This window comes from Molothrus ater, chromosome 16, assembly GCF_012460135.2.
Source record: "Molothrus ater isolate BHLD 08-10-18 breed brown headed cowbird chromosome 16, BPBGC_Mater_1.1, whole genome shotgun sequence".
Classification (NCBI taxonomy): Eukaryota; Metazoa; Chordata; class Aves; order Passeriformes; family Icteridae; genus Molothrus; species Molothrus ater.
Window position 1 is genome coordinate 15,067,144 of NC_050493.2, and position 15,881 is coordinate 15,083,024.

Genomic DNA, 15,881 nt, shown 5'->3' on the forward strand with positions numbered 1-15,881 from the left:
TTCCCCCTGCAGGAGCCACCACGGCTGCTTGGGCAAACCTGCTCCTTCCCCCAGAGCCGCTTCCCCTGCCGTGCCCTGAGCAGCACTGCCTGCCTGGGCTGGGGGTGGATGGAGGGATGGATGGATGGATGGATGGATGGATGGATGGATGGATGGATGGATGGATGGACGGATGGATGATGGATGGGTGGATGGATGATGGATGGATTGGATGGATGGATTGGATGGATGGATTGGATGGATGGATGATGGATGGACGGATGATGGATGGGTGGATGGATAATGGATGATGGATGGATAGATGGATGATGGATGTATGGATTGGATGGATGGATGGATGGATGGATGGATGGATGGATGGATGGATGGACGGATGGATGATGGATGGGTGGATGGATGGATGGATGGATGGATTGGATGGATGGATTGGATGGATGGATGATGGATGGACAGATGATGGATGGGTGGATGGATAATGGATGATGGATGGATAGATGGATGATGGATGTATGGATTGGATGGATGGATGGATGGATGGATGGATGGATGGATGGATGGATGGATGATGGATGATGGATGGATGGATGGATGGATGGATGGATGGATGGATGGATGGATGATGGATGATGGATGGATGGATGATGGATGGATGGATGGATGGATGGATGGATGGATGGATGGATGGATAATGGATGATGGATGGATAGATGGATGGATAGATGGATGGATGGATGGATGATGGATTGGATGGATGGATGGATGGATGGATGGATGGATGGATGGATGGATGGATGATGGATGGATGATGGATGATGGATGGATGGGTGCGGTACCTGCTCGCCCTCGTACTCGCAGAGCGCCTCCACGGGCACGGGCTGCGGCGGCGGCTGCCGGCGGAACCGCAGTGGCAGCACCTGCTGGCTGCGCTCCTGCAGCGACTTCACCACGGCCTCGTACTTGTCCAGGGCCTTCTCCTGGTCCTGGCATGGGGCAAGAAGAACAGGTAGAAACGTGAAGAGCGAACTCCTGGGCTCTCCCAGCCAGGGAGGAGCTCATTCCCACACAGCCAGGACAGAGACTGCAGCTGCTTCTGTGCTGAAGGCACCTCCTGCAGCCCTGTGTTCCTGTCCCAGGTGCTCCTGTCCTCTCCTGCCTCCCTCTGCAGCCGGGCTCAGGGCTGGGACCATGCCCAGGGGTTGCCATGCCAGCGGGCAGTGACAGGGCTCCCTGTGCCCAGCTCACATGTGGCTGGTGCCCCACTCCCATCCCACTCCCAGCTCTGATTCCAGCCCTGTCCCAAGGCTCTCCAGCAGCTGCTCTATTTCCGGCCCTAAAGGTGGAGATCCTGAGATGCTGAGTGGGATGGAGCATGCAGGAGCAGAGGGGACAGCTCTTGGGAGGGGCTATCAGCTGTTCTGGGACACCTGCATCAGCTGGGCCTGCTGCAGCATGCTTGCGCTTGGGCTTCGGCTTGGGCTTGGATTTAGGCTTAGGCTTAGGTTCAGGCTCAGGCCCAGCACAGCCCTTTCCCAGGTGGGCGATCTCCAGCCCAGCTCACTGCAGCACAGCAAGTTCCACAACCTCCTCTGGCAGCAGGTCTAATTAAGCTCCCACCCCTAACGAGTGCTAACTCAATGGGAGAACAAATAAAAACCAGCCCAGTGAGCAATTACATTGCTAGGGGAGAGGCAATCTCTGGCCACGGGGGAAGGAAGAGCTGGGGGAAGGTAGCAGCAGCACCGCCCTGCTGCTCCCCACGGAGAGAGCTGGGCCAGGTGCCCACAAAGGCAGGGACGTCACTGTGACAGTGCCAGGGGACAGGGGCTGCTGCTGCTGCCAACCCTGCAGCCCTGCCTGCAGACACTCACATCCAGCTCCCGGAGGAGGGACTCCAGCTGGTATCTGTCCTTGAACTCCGGGCTGAATTTTTGGTCCAGGTCTGTATCCACCTTCTTCAAAAGCTCCTGAGCATCCTTGGAGTCCTTGTGAAACTGCAGAGAGGGAAAGTTTCTTGTGAGAGAGGATCCTGCTGAAACAGGAGCAGACCCTGCATGGTCTTCACACAGCCACCAGGAGCTACTCTGGGAATCTGAACACATAGAATATGTGGAGAAAGGCCAGGGATCACTATTTCTGTTGCTCAGGACATCAGACTGAAGGAAACAACAACCAGGAAGGAGCAGCTTATTCCATGCAGAGCTGTTAAGTCCCACCTTTCCCTGCCCTCACTTTTGTTTCATGGGGACAGCATCACCACGGTGTGTGGTGCCACCACTGCCAGCGCCAGCAGCAGGGAGAGCCCAGCCCTTCCTCACACAAACCATCCCCTGGGGCAGCTGTTCTGGCAGATCCCCACAAAAGGCACTGCCTGGGCTGGGCACCACAGCTCAGCTTTGGCAGGAGCCTCATGGGGTGGGGAACACACCCAGGCTGTGGGAGAGGAATCCAGCCCGACCTGCTCCCCTGCAGAGCCTCCCTGGCTGTCGGATGCCATTTATCCAGCAGACATCTGTCTGCCCAGCTCTGCTGGGACACTCAGCCCTCGTGCCCGGCTCCCCGGGGGGCTTTGGCAGCTGGGACTTCCTACATGGACCTGTTCTGCTTCCCAGAGGAGCATGCAAGCTCTCCCCATGCCCTGTTTGGGGGTGAGGGATCTCTGCTGTCCTGGGGACAGGGAAGCTGACACTCTCTGTGGCTCATGACACTTCTGCTGGAGCAGAAGCTTTCTGCAAGTCATGCTTTGGCCAAGCAATCACTTACCTTAGGCGCCTGAGCAATTATGACTTGTGTTCTATCAGCTCGAGGTGCTCTCCTAGCTTTAAAAATCCTGGGTTTGGAGCACTCCATCTCTTCTACCCAGTTTCCAGAGCAGCATAAATTTTGTATTCTAGGATCTCCTGCAACCCAGTGCCCACTCTCTGGGCTCCAAGAAGTCCCTGCTCTGGGGATGTGGTACCTGGTGGAAGTCCTCCATGAACTTCAGGTGGCTCTCCTCGCAGATGAGCAGGTTCAGGTACTCCTTCCAGTCAGCGTGCACGGCCTCGATGTGAGCCTGCAGCACAGGGGGGCAGGGGACATCAGCAGGACCCCCATGGCAGGGGAAGCCTGAACTGCCCGCCAGAAGTCCCAGTTTCCATCCTGAGTGAGCAGCTCCTTGGCCGCCTCTGGAGCCACCCAGCTGCTCTCAGGGGGAGCCCAGGGTGGGAATACCCAAGGCTGGGATGATCCCATGGGAACACAGGCTGTTGTGCAGGTGGCACATCCCTGTGTCCATCCTCCCACCAAACAGGGAAGGGTTCCACCACAGTTTATCTTCTCTAGGTGGGCACAAGGTCATTGCCACAGGAATGAGGAAGATGGGAAGAGCTCCTTAGGTTTATCTTTCCTCCTCCTGTGGTGTTTACACATCTGCAAGTGAAGGAGGCTTTTCCCCCTTTGGCATCTCAGGAACTAAAGTCACGAGTGGTGTTGGCACTGGGTCCCACTCTGGAGAAGGGCTGGGTGAGTCTCCCATGCTCCAGGGTGGCTGGGGAGCTGGGAGCCATCCCTGGTGCTCACCTCAATGGCATTCTTCCCAGGGTGGTTCTGGGCCAGCAGCTGATCCCCATCAGCGTGCAGCTTGTTGATGGCCTCCTCCTTCTCCTCCAGCTTCCGGTGGATGAAGTTCTGGATAGAGAGAGGTGAGATATTGATCCCCATGAAAGGGAGGGGACCCTGGCTGCACTCTGGGGCTGAGCAGCTCCACAAGACAGTGTGCTGCTCTCCCAGTGCAGCTTTCACTTTTCCTGGCCTTGCAGATGTTGCTAAAGGTGTGAGTGCTGCCAAGCCAGCGCTGAGATAAAGGACAGGAGGCTGAGGGAGCTGTCCCTGTCATGGGGACACTTCCCCATCACGTTATCTTTGGCAGAGCTAAGGATTAACCTCACCATCCCTGTACTACCAGCTGCACATCTCAAAGCCCTTCACGATGGGCTGGGGGAGACTGAGGCACGGGAGAAGGAACATTTCCTGCCCCCATGCAGCTCCGTGCTCAGCTCCCCTTTGCCCAGGCCAGGCACAGACCTCGTACTGGCGGCGCCGGCTGGGGTAGTCCAGGTTGTGGTCGCTCCAGTCGTAATGGGTCCTGTCCTTGGCCTGCTGATCCAGCCAGTAGAGCTTGTTGGTGCAGCGCTGCATGTAATCCTGCAGCGAGTGCAGGTCCTGCTGCCGCTGCTGCGAGCCGGCCTGCGGAGGGACACACGGACAGCTCAGCCCAGAGCTCCTCCCTGTGTGTCCCCCAGGGCCACCCCAATGAGGGACCCCTCCAGGAGGGATCCCAGGGCCACCCCAACAATGGACCCCTCCAGGAGGGATCCCAGGGCCACCCCAATGAGGGACCCCTCCAGGAGGGATCCCAGGGCCACCCCAACAATGGATCCCTTCAGGAGGGGATCCCAGGGCCACCCCAACGATGGATCCCTTCAGGAGGGGATCCCAGGGCCACCCCAACAATGGACCCCTCCAGGAGGGTTTTTCCCCCAGGGCCACCCCAACGAGGGACCCCTCCAGGAGGGATCCCAGGGCCACCCCAACGAGGGACCCCTCCAGGAGGGGATCCCAGAGCCACCCCAATGAGGGACCCCTCCAGGAGGGTTCTTCCCCAGGGTCCCAGGGGCTCTTACCAGCAGCTTCTGGTATTTGGCTTGGAAGTCGCTCATGCTTTCCTGGAAGAGGAGCAAGGCAAGGGTTAGGAGGGATGGCCAGAGACACTTGGGTGCTCTGATGGGGGCTTGAGGGTGCAGAGGGATGTGGGTTTAGGCTGGAAGGGGATGTGGTTTATGGGATTTGCCTCATTGTAAAGCCAGAGCTGGTGTGCAGTGCTGGGCTCAGGCTGGGAGGGGATCTGGGCACCCACCCAAACCTGCTGTAGCCCCCTGGATGGTGGGACAGGGACACCCTCCCCTTCATCCAGGGCTCAGGGCAGGGCTGACCCTCCAGGGCAGCAGGGAGGGGCAGGAGAGCTGACCTTGCTTCCTTCCTTGACGATGTGGGGCCCGATGGCCATGACCTCGTTGTGGAAGATGTTGTGCTCTTCTACTTGGCTGTTGACCAGCGGCAGGTCAGTCCCAAAGCCTTTGCTGCTCAGCGCATCCTGGGGTGCACAGGAGTTGGGGTTAGCAATGGGAAGTGGGGAGAGGCTGCCAAGACTTAGGAAAATCCTCTTGGAGTTGCCCTGGAGCTGGGCTTGGATGGGGTCCAGTGGCTGCAGTGCATGTCTGCCCCAGGAGAGTGTGGGTGAAATCAGCTGTGCTGGAGGGCAGCCATGGGAAACCAGTTTGGGTGGTTAAACCCTTCTCTGCCTGGAAGAGTGCAGGGAGTGGGATAAAATGAAATATAAGGCTGTGGAGCAGAGCCTAAAGCAGGTGGTGACTGGGGATGCTGAGGCCAGGAGTGGTGCCACCTCGAGCACTGACTCCTGGTGCCACAGCAGCCAGCCTTGTCCCACCACCTCTGCCCCTCCCCTGCCACCCAGCTCTTTGCAGCTCCCACTGTGGAGCTGCCCAGAAGCTTTCTAAGAGCCAGGTTCTCCATGGGGAGCTGCAGGAGTCCCTGCCCAGCTGGTGCTTCTGGCCAGGCAGTGGCACTCACTGGTGGCCCCTGTACCTGTTTCTCCTCGATCACTGTGGACCAGTTGACCTGGGGCTCGATGTGCTGCAGGGGGAAGTTGTAGATCTGCTCGTGTTTCACACGCAGGTTTGCCACGCGCTCCTTCAGCTGCCGGATGCTGCAAGAAGGGAATGGTGAGGGTGGCATGCAGGATGTGGGCACGGCTGGCATTAGCATTGGTGGGTGTAGCTGATCCTCTCCAGGCCCCCAGGATGGTGGGCTGTGCTTGGGGAGAGCCCAGGCGGGCTGGCAGCAGCTGTGCTGTGCAATGGCTGGGCAGGGAGAGGGTACCCCCTGTGCTCTGCCCTCTGCCAGGGGCTGCTCCCGTGGCTGTGAGCTCAGGGCACCTGGGGCAGTGTGGGGCACAGTGGGCAGGTGCCACCTTGCCAGGCTGCCATCATCTGACACTCCCTGTGCCCAGGATGGTGGGGGTCACACACCCTAAGGGGAGCTGGGTCACGCACCCTAAGGGGAGCTGGGTCACGCACCCTAACAGGAGCTGGGTCACGCACCCTAAGGGGAGCTGGCATGCAGAGCAGCCCATGGTGACCCCCCCACTGCAGGCAGCAGCTGAGCAGAGCCCCTGGAGAGCCGCCCTGCCTCACCCAAGGGCTCTGGGGACAGTGTCACTCACTCTTCTGTGATCATGTCCCCCTGCGGGTGCTTCATGTGCCGGGCCACGGCCGCGTCCCCGTCCAGCACGTAGAGCAGCTTGTCAGACTCGGAGAGTTTCTGTGCTGTCAGCTCCTTGTACTGTGCCAGCTGGCACGACTTGATCTTGTGCAGGTCCTGAGAAGAGGGACAGGAGGAAGGGTCACCTCTGGGTGGCCAAAAGGTCATCCCAGCCCACCCTCCCCTGGCACTGGAGAGGAGCAGGAGCTCTGCTGTCTCCCATCCACCTGGGATGGATTTTACTTTCCCCTCTCCTATCACAGGATCATGGAATGGTTTGGGTTGGAAGGACCTTAAAGACCATCCAGCTCCAACTCCCTGCCATGAGCAGGGACACCTTCCCCTTGACAAGGTCACTCCAATCTCAGCTGCTGGGGAAGGGCTGGGGAGCTGCATCACCTCGGGATGAATCCTTTAGGATGAGGAGGGTGGCTCAGGCCTTTAGGATCAGGAGGGTGGCTCAGCTCAGGCCTCTCCTCCACCCCATCTCCCTGCTGGGATGCACAGCCCCACTCTGCACAGTCCTGCCCCCGGGGCAGGGGGGAATTTTAGGGGGGCCCTGTTGCCTGGAACACCCTCCCACCCTCTTCCCATGAGCGGGGGGACCCCAATAACCCTTAAATGACCCTTGCAGATCATCACAATCCAGGTGCCAGTGCAGGGCTGGCAGCCACCCACACCTGCCCAGGAGAGGAGGGGAGAGCCCCGGCAGTCCCAGGGGCTGGGGCAGGAGCAGAGGGGCTGCAGGGAGGAGCTGTGACTGTGGCACCGTGCCCTGCTTACATTTTGCATTCGGGAGTCGGTCTCCACGATGTTTTTCTCCACCTGGTCAGCATTTTTCTGCAGGCGCTCGATGAGCTCGGTCAGCTCTTTGCTGGAGATGCTGGGGACAGAAGGGGGGGTCTGGTCACCCCACGGAGGCGGGCACAGCTCCCGGGGGTGACCCCGGGGGTGGCCGGGGGCCAGCCGAGCCCGCCAGGCTGTGCAGCTGTGTGTGACTCACTGCTGCCTTCCAATTCTTTCCAAAATACTCAGCCAGGGGGCCGGGAGGGGGCGGGGGACGGCTGGAAACGGGAGCGGTGCCTGAGCCTCCCTCGGCCTCGGAGCGGGAAGGAAAAGAGCTCTTTGCAGGGCCAGGGAGGGAATCACAGAATATCCCCAGCTGGAAGCGACTCACGAGGAGCATCAGCTCCTGGCCCTGCACTGACACCCCAACAATCCCACCCTGTGCCTGAGAAAGGGGGTCCAGCGTGGAAATAGAGGAGCTGGAGCAGCAGGGAGCCTCCATGGCCACAGGGAGCCCCTTGGAGGGTGTTGGCCATGGGCAGCCCCTGCTGCAGCCCTGCTCTGCCCCTCCGTGCCACCTCAGGGCTTCCCTCTCTATTCACGCTTTAAACCCAGGCAGGGGATGGATCACTCACGTTGCATCTCCTGCAGTGCTGGGCACCGGTTTTGCTGCCAGGGTGACACTGGCCAGGCTGGCAGGGTGCAGGGCCAGCCCAGATTCCCATCCCAGTGCAGGGACAGCGGGGCTGGAGCAGAGGCAGAACAGCCCGTGACGCAGGCTCTGCACTGCTGGGGTTATTTTAAACATTTCATCCCGTGTCTGTCGCTGTGGCTGCAGGGAGAGGCTGCACATGCCAGGGCCAGCTCCAGGGGCATGTGCCAGGCACTGCCCAGCTCTCCCACCCCTGGCCAGGGGCAGGAGCAGGGTGTGCCCCCCAAATCCCTGCAGCCAGAGGGGGCTGAGGCTGCTGGCAAGGCTGGGGTGTCCCAGCTGTGCTGCTTTGCCATCTGGGCTGGCTCAGTCCCGTCCCAACCACCTTCATATGGGCCTTAATGACCTCGTTATGTGGTGGCAGAACAAATCTTTATGTGGCACTTGGAAGTGTCAACTGGAGCAGCTGGAGAGGAGGAGTGGGGCTGGCTGGGGGAGCAGCAGCACCCCAGCAGTGCTGGCCCATGGCACAGAGAGTTCCTGCATCCCTAGGGAGAACCATGGAATTGTGAAGGTTGGAAAACCCTCTGAGTACATGGAGTCCAACCACTCCCCCAGCACTGGCCCATGTCCCCAAGTGCCACATCCACACAGCTTGTAAACCCCTTCAGGAACAGTGACCCCACCACTGCCCTGGGCAGCTGTGCCAGGGCCTGACCACCCTTCCATGAAGGAATTTTCCCAATATCCAATCTGAACCTCTCCTGGCACAGCCTGGGGCCATTTCCCCTTGTCCTGTCCCTGTTCCCTGGAGCAGAGCCCAACCCTTACCTGGCTGTCCCCTCCTGTCAGGAGCTGTGCAGAGCCACAAGGTCCCCCCTGAGCCTCCTTTTCTCCAGGCTGAGCCCCTTCCCAGCTCCCTCAGCCCCTCCTGGTGCTCCAGCCCCTTCCTCAGCTCTGTTCCCTTCTCTGGACCCCTCCAGCCCCTCAGTGTTGGGAGGGCCCAGAACTGCCCCAGGATTGGGGCTGCAGCTCCCCCAGGACTCTGGTGCTGAATTTCAGGACCTGTTCCTGCCTGCCCCGTGTGCTGTCGCTTCAGTGCAGCAGAACAAACCCAAACCCCAGCTCTGGGCTTGTTCCTCCCTACCTCAAACCTGCCCCAGGCTGCAGGAGCTTTGTGGCATCCAACAGCTCCAGAAAAGTTCACACTTCCCTGGGAAGTTCTGCTATGGGCATGGTTTACACTGATTTTTTTCTTTTTATAGAAGCTGCATCATCAGGATGGTACTCAGAGGTTTGTGCCTGTCCCTGTGCCTGCTGCCTGCCTGGCACCTCCTGCACAGCAGCAATGAGCCCAGGGGGCATTCCTGGGCAGAGGAGACAAGGAAGGGGTCGTTGGGAGCTGGAGCTGCAATAATTCCAAGGGTGATTCTCATTCTGTGTTCAATAATCACAGCTGCAGGGTGCACGGGGAGATGGGGTGTGGGTGGCTGGCTCCTGCTCCAGTGGTAGAAGCAGCTCCTCAAAATCCACTTTGGGGTTTCTTCCAACCTTCATCATCCCACAGAAAGCAGGGCAGGAGTCAGGTGGGATCAGTGGTTTGGAGTGGGTGACTGAAGTGTGCTGCACGTGTTTGGGTCTCTTTGGGTGATGGTTGCTCAGAGCTGGCAGCTCCTGCACCCTGGCAGAGCCTGTGGCCACCAAGGAGCCTTCCTCACCCTCACCCTCACCCTCACCCTGCACTGGAGGCCACCTGAGCCTGGGGGGTGAGAGAGGTTCATTACCCAGGTGGGAGCTTGGGATGCTGACTGTGAGGGCTGGGCTGGCACTGAGCTGGGCACCAGCTGGCAGCTCCTGCTGGCTCCTCTCCCTGGGCCCTGCCTTGGCCTCAAGGACCCCAGCAAGTCCAAGGATGGATCTTCAGGGTTTCAGCATGGATGGGAAAACTATCCTAAAACCCAGGAGAAGTCTGAGATTTTTCTGGTTCTACCTCTGACTGAAACCTCCAAACTGTGGGGAGGAAATAAACTTAAGGCAGGGATTTTTTGGATGCATGGCTGTGGCTCAGGCTGACCTGGAGAGCCTGGAACCTTGGCCCAGGCTTTTGCTCACTTTGCATCACAAAACTGATCTCAGGTGCTGGAAGCAGGAGTGCAACACCCAGCCCTGACCCTCCCCTCACTGCCCAGCTGGTGTGGGGTGAGGATGAGCCCCTGCTCCCCTTCCCTCTGCTCCTCTCTCAGGCTGGAGCCACGAGCTCTCCCCTTCCCTGTGCCCTTCCCAAGCTGGGGGTGCTGCCCCTGGACCCCTCTCCCACCTCCTGCCCTCAGTGACTCCCAGGGCTGGGGCAGAGTCACCCTCCAGCCCCTGGCACTGGGGACAGGGACAGTGACAGTGAATCCCTTCTCCATCAGGGCAGGATGGAGCAGGGCAGGGCTGGGGAAGGGGAGGGCAGAGAAGGGAGGTGATAATGATCCAGAACCTGCAGTGCCCGGGTGAGCAGGGCCAGGAAATGCAGCCTTGCTCAGAGCAGGCAAGGACATGCTGGAGGTGACGTGGGCATGGCTGGGCTCTCCTGACACACCAGAGGAGCTGTTTGCTCTCTGCTCCTCTGTGCTTTATGTGAGAGTCACCAGCTGAGGCTGTGGGACAAGGAACTCTCATAAACACTCCCATGGGAGCTGCAGCTCAAACTGCAGCTTTGGGGAGCTGCTGCTGTGCTCCCCATCCTGCCCTGAGCTCAGCTCTGCTCCCCCCAGCCCACTGCAGGGATAACAAGTGTGCAGGAATAAACAGAAATAAGAGAGAATGGGAACCTCTCCTGGGAGATCTCTCTTATTTGTGTATTTATTTCTCCACACTTATCACTTTGGTGTCACTTCATCAACCAGCTTGGACATCACTGATGTGAGAACATCAGGCCTGTTAATTACCATCAGGCCTGTTAATTACCATCAGGCCTGTTAATTACCCACCTGTCCCTGCCACAGCTGGGGCTGTGTGGATAAACCAGAGGAGGAGCACAGTCCCTGCATCCAGCTGGATGTCAAACAGGGAAAGCTGAAGCCTGGCTGGAATCTCCATGCCAGGGGATGGAGGAGTTTGGCTTCATCTGCTGCAAGGGGGAAGATGCTGGAGTGCCAGGACACAGGGAATGGCTCCCAGGGCCAGAGGGCAGGGCTGGATGGGATATTGGGAATTAGGAATTGTTCCCTGTGAGGGTGGGCAGGCCCTGGCACAGGGTGCCCAGAGCAGCTGGGGCTGCCCCTGGATCCCTGGCAGTGCCCAAGGCCAGGCTGGGCAGGGCTTGGAGCAACCTGGGACAGTGGGAGGTGTCCCTGCCATGGCAGGGGTGGGATGAGATGGGCTTGAAGCTCCTTTACAACCCAGCCCAATCCATGTTTCTGTGCAGAAGAAGCACAAATGGATGGGAAAAGCAGTGAGGAAGCCTTGGCTGTCCCAGGAAAAGGGGGTGGATGGGACTGGGAGGATGTGGCTCCTTTGGGAAGCTGCCAGGAAGAGCCATGGATGCATCCAGGCTTTGGAGCAGAGCTGCTGGCAGGGGAAGACAAAGGGATGCCAGGGCCAAAAAGCAGCCTGGGGGGATGGCTGGAGCATGGAGCAGAGCAGGATTTGGCCAGAGCCCAGCTGGGATGGGCAGCACACACGAGACTGAGCAGAGCCAGGAGTGGAGTGGCCAGGGCACAGCCCCTGTGGGGCTGCAGCACTGGGGGAATGCAGAGTGCTCTGCTGGAATAGATAAGGCTTTGTTTGAGAGATGAAAAAAATAAAAAATAAACGCCTGGAAAAACTGGCTTTGCCATTTCTGGACAACTTTAACATTCTCTGGTCAGGGAGGAAAAAATGATCTCTCGTGGAAAGCTGTGCTCAGCAGAAGAGTTGATTTTTGTCAGTGCCATTGCCTGGCTGGGGTGAAGGACCCCAGATCATTCCCATGGGGAATTGGAGCTGGTTTTGGGGTTTCTCCCAGCTGGGGGACCAAGAGGAAGCAGCTGCACCCTGGCAGACAGCACTTCATCCATGAACCACAGTTCTGCCCTCAAGACCTTGCTCTCAGAGGGGTTCAGGTGTTTCTGAAGGCTTAGGGGGATTTTTAGGATTCAGGGTTTTCTTTCTTCTGTTTTCTTACAGTTTTGGTGATTTTTCTTAATATTTTAGTTGGGATATTTTTATCAAGAGAGTTCTCAACAGACAAATGTGATGATAATTATTGTAATGTGAAAACTTTGCTGCTAAAAATTGGACTTTTCCTCTATTCCTTTTTCTTTTTCTCTTTTCATTAGGTTGCACCCTCGCTGGTAAGAGCAGGTTTTGGAGCAAACCTCCCTGAGATCAGTTTCTCCAGGATGTGCAAAGGCCTTGTGCTTGCTGGCAGGTGGTAGAAAATCCCTTTGATTTCTCAAGTTTCCTTTTTCCAAACAAGGAGGCTGTTTCCTCAATCCCTCCAAGGGAGGATGTTCAGACACTCCTGAGTTTTGACAGCTCCAGCTGACTGAGTTCCCTGGGAAGGCTCCTGCTGGGAATTTGTCCCATGAGCCTGATCCCTGCTGGGAGGGTTATGGGAAGGGATCCCCTGCTCAGGGATGCTGCTCTCCTGTCAGGAAACCTCCCCATCCCAGAGGCTTCTCCAGGTGGGATGGCTTGGCCAGGGCCAGGGGAGCTGGGTGAGGATGGGCTCTGATGCCACCCCTGGCACGAACAATCAGCACAGCAGGCAGTGCCCACCCACTGCTGCTCCCTATTCCATCCCCATTCTCTGTCCATGCACAGAGATTTCATAGAAAGCTCTCCCATGTCAGCCCTGCTGCTGGAGCCCAGACTTCAGGAGGAATTACACTGAATGAATCCTCCAGAAGGCCACAGAGCTCTAAATGTCCTTAAAGCTCCCCCAGCCACAGCTCCCACTCTATGCAATTCTCTCCTGCTGCTTTTGATGACCCTGGAGTGGAGCTGTGGCACAAGGGCTGGGCTCTGGCTGCGGTGATTCAGGTTTGGAAGAGATTAGGATCTGGCTGAAAACTCAGAGCAGATTCTGTCAGGCTGCCCACGGCAGGGTGTAGCTGGACAGCAGGGCTGCTGTGCTCAGCCCAGCCAGTTCCAGGTGTACTTATCTTCCCTGGGAGGAATGGTGAGATTTCTGTAATCTGCATGGAAATGAGGGCAGAAACGGGGCGGGCAAAGGGAGCTCACTCCGCCCTCAGCCTGAGCAGCTCCTGACTCACCTGCTGACTCCAGCCCTTCCAAACAGCCTCTGGAAATGGGGGCCAGCCCTGCAGGCGGAGCTGTCCCAGTGCCTGCACCCCTCTCACCTGGGGACTGACACTGCTGAGGGTCCCCAGGGCCGGGAGTGCTCTCACCCCGAGGACCCTGAGGATGAACAACTTTCCTGCTGGCAGGAGGGAGAGTTTCAGCAGCAGCTGTGAAGGCTGAACTGGTTTTTATCATAAAATTATCAAATGGTTTAAATTAGATGGGCAGGGACAGCTTTCACTATCCCAGGGTGCTCCAAGCTCCGTCCAGCCTGGCCTTGGGCACCTCCCTCACTGCTTCCTACCTGCCAAGCCTGGACTACCAAAAGAAGAAGAAGAAGAAGCCAACCTCCTGTGTTCTAAGCATGGCAAGTGTTGAGGAACATGGTGTGGAAGGAAGCTGATGATTTTCCCCACACTGTGGCTCTGTTCAAGGCTTTGCCTTCCCTTCCAGGGACACACATCCATGTAACAAGGCTGGGCACAGCTGAATTCCCAGGGCCTTCCCGTGCTCAGGGATGAGAGCAGAATGAAGCAAGCAAGTCCATGAGACAAAAGAGATGAGGAGACAAAAGAGATGTCACCATCCTCCTGCAGGATGCCCAGCCAAGGCAGGGAGATGCCCAGGGCTGGATGGGGATGGCTCCTGAGCTTCGAGGCCAGGCAGATCACAGAGCTGCAGCAGATATTCCTGAGGAGAGACCTGGACCCTGGTGCTGCTGGATCTTGAGGCCACTTTGGGGTTGGGACAGAGCAGCTGTCACATCCAGGAGGCAAAGAGTTGCTCATGGGGAGGGTGCAGCACCTGGTGCCAGTGCTGTTCATGGAGGTGTTCCCATCCTGGGCAGGCTTTGTCCCGAGGCTCAGGAAGCCACCAAGGCTCCCGTGGCTCCTCCCAGGCTCTGTCCAGCTGCCGGACGATGCTCCCCGGGCAGCCCCCGCCTCCCTGAGCTGAGCCCGTGGCCGGGGCTCCCGGGGCTGGCAGGACACGCTCCGTGCCCCTCTCTCTCGCCAAACCGGTGCTGGCTTCTCGCCCTGTCCCTCGGTGCTTTGAAGGCTCCGTGCCGGGCACCGCGCCCTGCCCAAGGCGCAGCCTCGCCGATCAGGCCGGGCTCCCGCGGTGTCGAAATCGCGGTCCCTGCTGCCGGCGGGGGCGGGAGGCTGATTTGGGGAGTGTTGCTCTGTTTTCCTGGCAGCAGAGCGGGGCGGGAGCCGCCTGGGAGCCTGGCAGTGCCTGGAGCAGGGGACGGGGCAGCAGCTCCTCGCTGCTTCTTCGCAATCCTCCTCCAGCAAGTTGTTCGACCGGTCGGGCACCGGCTTCCCCATCTTGATGGTGGGGCTGTTTCCACACGGTGGGAGTGTTCCCTGGATTCACAGATGTTTGTAAACTCCAAGGCAGGAATTAACAAATTGGGGCTAATAAGCACAGCTCTCCCCGAGGTGTGCACGGACAGCCGGGGCGCAGGAAGGGAGGGAGGCTGGCCCCGGGCACAGCCCTACTCTGCTTCCTCAGCCACCACCAGCCAGAAAAGCAGAGGTTCCAGCCCGGCCGCAGCCTCCGGAGGTGCTCTGGCACCTGCCCAGGGCCGCTGGGCTGCAGGCAGGGAGGAGGAGGAGGAGGAGGAGGGAAGCGCCTTCCTTCCTGCGCCGATCCCCGGCGGATGGAGAGGGCTCGGGGTACCCAGGGCCGGAGCGCAGCGTGGGGACCCGGGCACAGCCCCACGGCGGGGACCCGCACAGGGCAGCTCTGTCTGCTCCTGCTCCCGGGGTCCCGAGCTGCCATCCCATCCCTGCTGAGGGGTTTCTCACTTCCGAGCCGCCCACTGATCCCCCGAAGCTCAGAAATGCGCCTGGGCATTGGCACCATCCTCACCCTCCGAGGGCTCGGTGCCACCCCCGTGTGCCCCTGCCCGCCCTCCCCGGGGCAGGATGGGCAGCGCAGCGTGCCCGGGGCTCCGGGAGCCTGGGCGGCCCTGCCGAGCCAGCCGGGGGAGCCTTCCCGGGGCTGCAGCCTCGGCAGTGCCCGGTGCCAGGGCAGCAGCGGGCACAGAACACCCTGCCACGGCCACAGCCCCGCTCCCCTGGGCAGGGAGCGGCCAGGGATCCCCTGCTCGGGAAATGTCGGCGCCTTCTGGGCTGACTGCTCCCTCTGTGGGTGCTCGAAGGCCCCTCAGCCCTCGCAGCACTCCCCAGCTCCCTTCCCAAAGGAGGATTTTGGGAGGGGGCGGCTGCTCGGACTCCACCAGCCGGGACCGGTGCCGGTGGAGAGGGACGGAAGGGGATGAAGAGCCGCGGGCTGGGATCGTGAATCCTTGAATCACTCAGAATCCTGGAGCGCTCCACATGCTCCAGAGCCCCTGCTGCTCCTCTGGGAAACACAGGGCACGTTCTGAACTAATCCCAACATCTAGCTCTGTGGAAAAACATCCCGGTGCAGGCAGGGGCTGGGGACTGTCCACCGCCCAGCCCAGAGAGGCTGAGCCTTCCTGCGGAGGGATTTTTACACCTTTTCCCCTTTTATCAGTGACCTTTCACAGGGCGCATTCAACACCTGCTTTTCTCTCTTTCTTTTTTTTTTAAACCAACCAGTACAAACGAAACGCGTCCCCACCCCGTCAGAGGGAGCCGAGGAAACGACGATGGACCTAATCCTTGGTCCGGAGGGAACAGGGGCGAAGGTGGAGAACAACCAGACTATTTTTCCCTAAGATCTGACGCAGCACACACCTGGGAAGCGAAGGAACCTGCTCGCCGGAGCTGCTGCGACGGAAGGGGAGCTGGGAGACACAACCCCTGTGCCCACGGCCGGCGCAGGAGATGGACCCAGCTCACGGAGGGGGCAAACACCGCAGTTC

General features: G+C 59.2%; 1 protein-coding gene across 1 annotated transcript in view; it reads right to left on the minus strand.

Annotated features, from left to right (window-relative positions):
* PPL (periplakin) overlaps positions 1-15,881 on the minus strand; it is a 28,535-nt gene that overhangs the window by 12,212 nt on the left and 442 nt on the right. The window contains exons 2-11 of the mRNA XM_036392181.2: positions 7,102-7,201; positions 6,281-6,435; positions 5,644-5,764; positions 5,006-5,131; positions 4,662-4,703; positions 4,063-4,224; positions 3,559-3,666; positions 2,957-3,052; positions 1,869-1,991; positions 834-980 (exon numbers count right to left, since the gene is read on the minus strand). Coding sequence (XP_036248074.1) covers positions 834-980; positions 1,869-1,991; positions 2,957-3,052; positions 3,559-3,666; positions 4,063-4,224; positions 4,662-4,703; positions 5,006-5,131; positions 5,644-5,764; positions 6,281-6,435; positions 7,102-7,201 — 1,180 coding nt within the window. The remainder of the gene's footprint in view (positions 1-833; positions 981-1,868; positions 1,992-2,956; positions 3,053-3,558; positions 3,667-4,062; positions 4,225-4,661; positions 4,704-5,005; positions 5,132-5,643; positions 5,765-6,280; positions 6,436-7,101; positions 7,202-15,881) is intronic.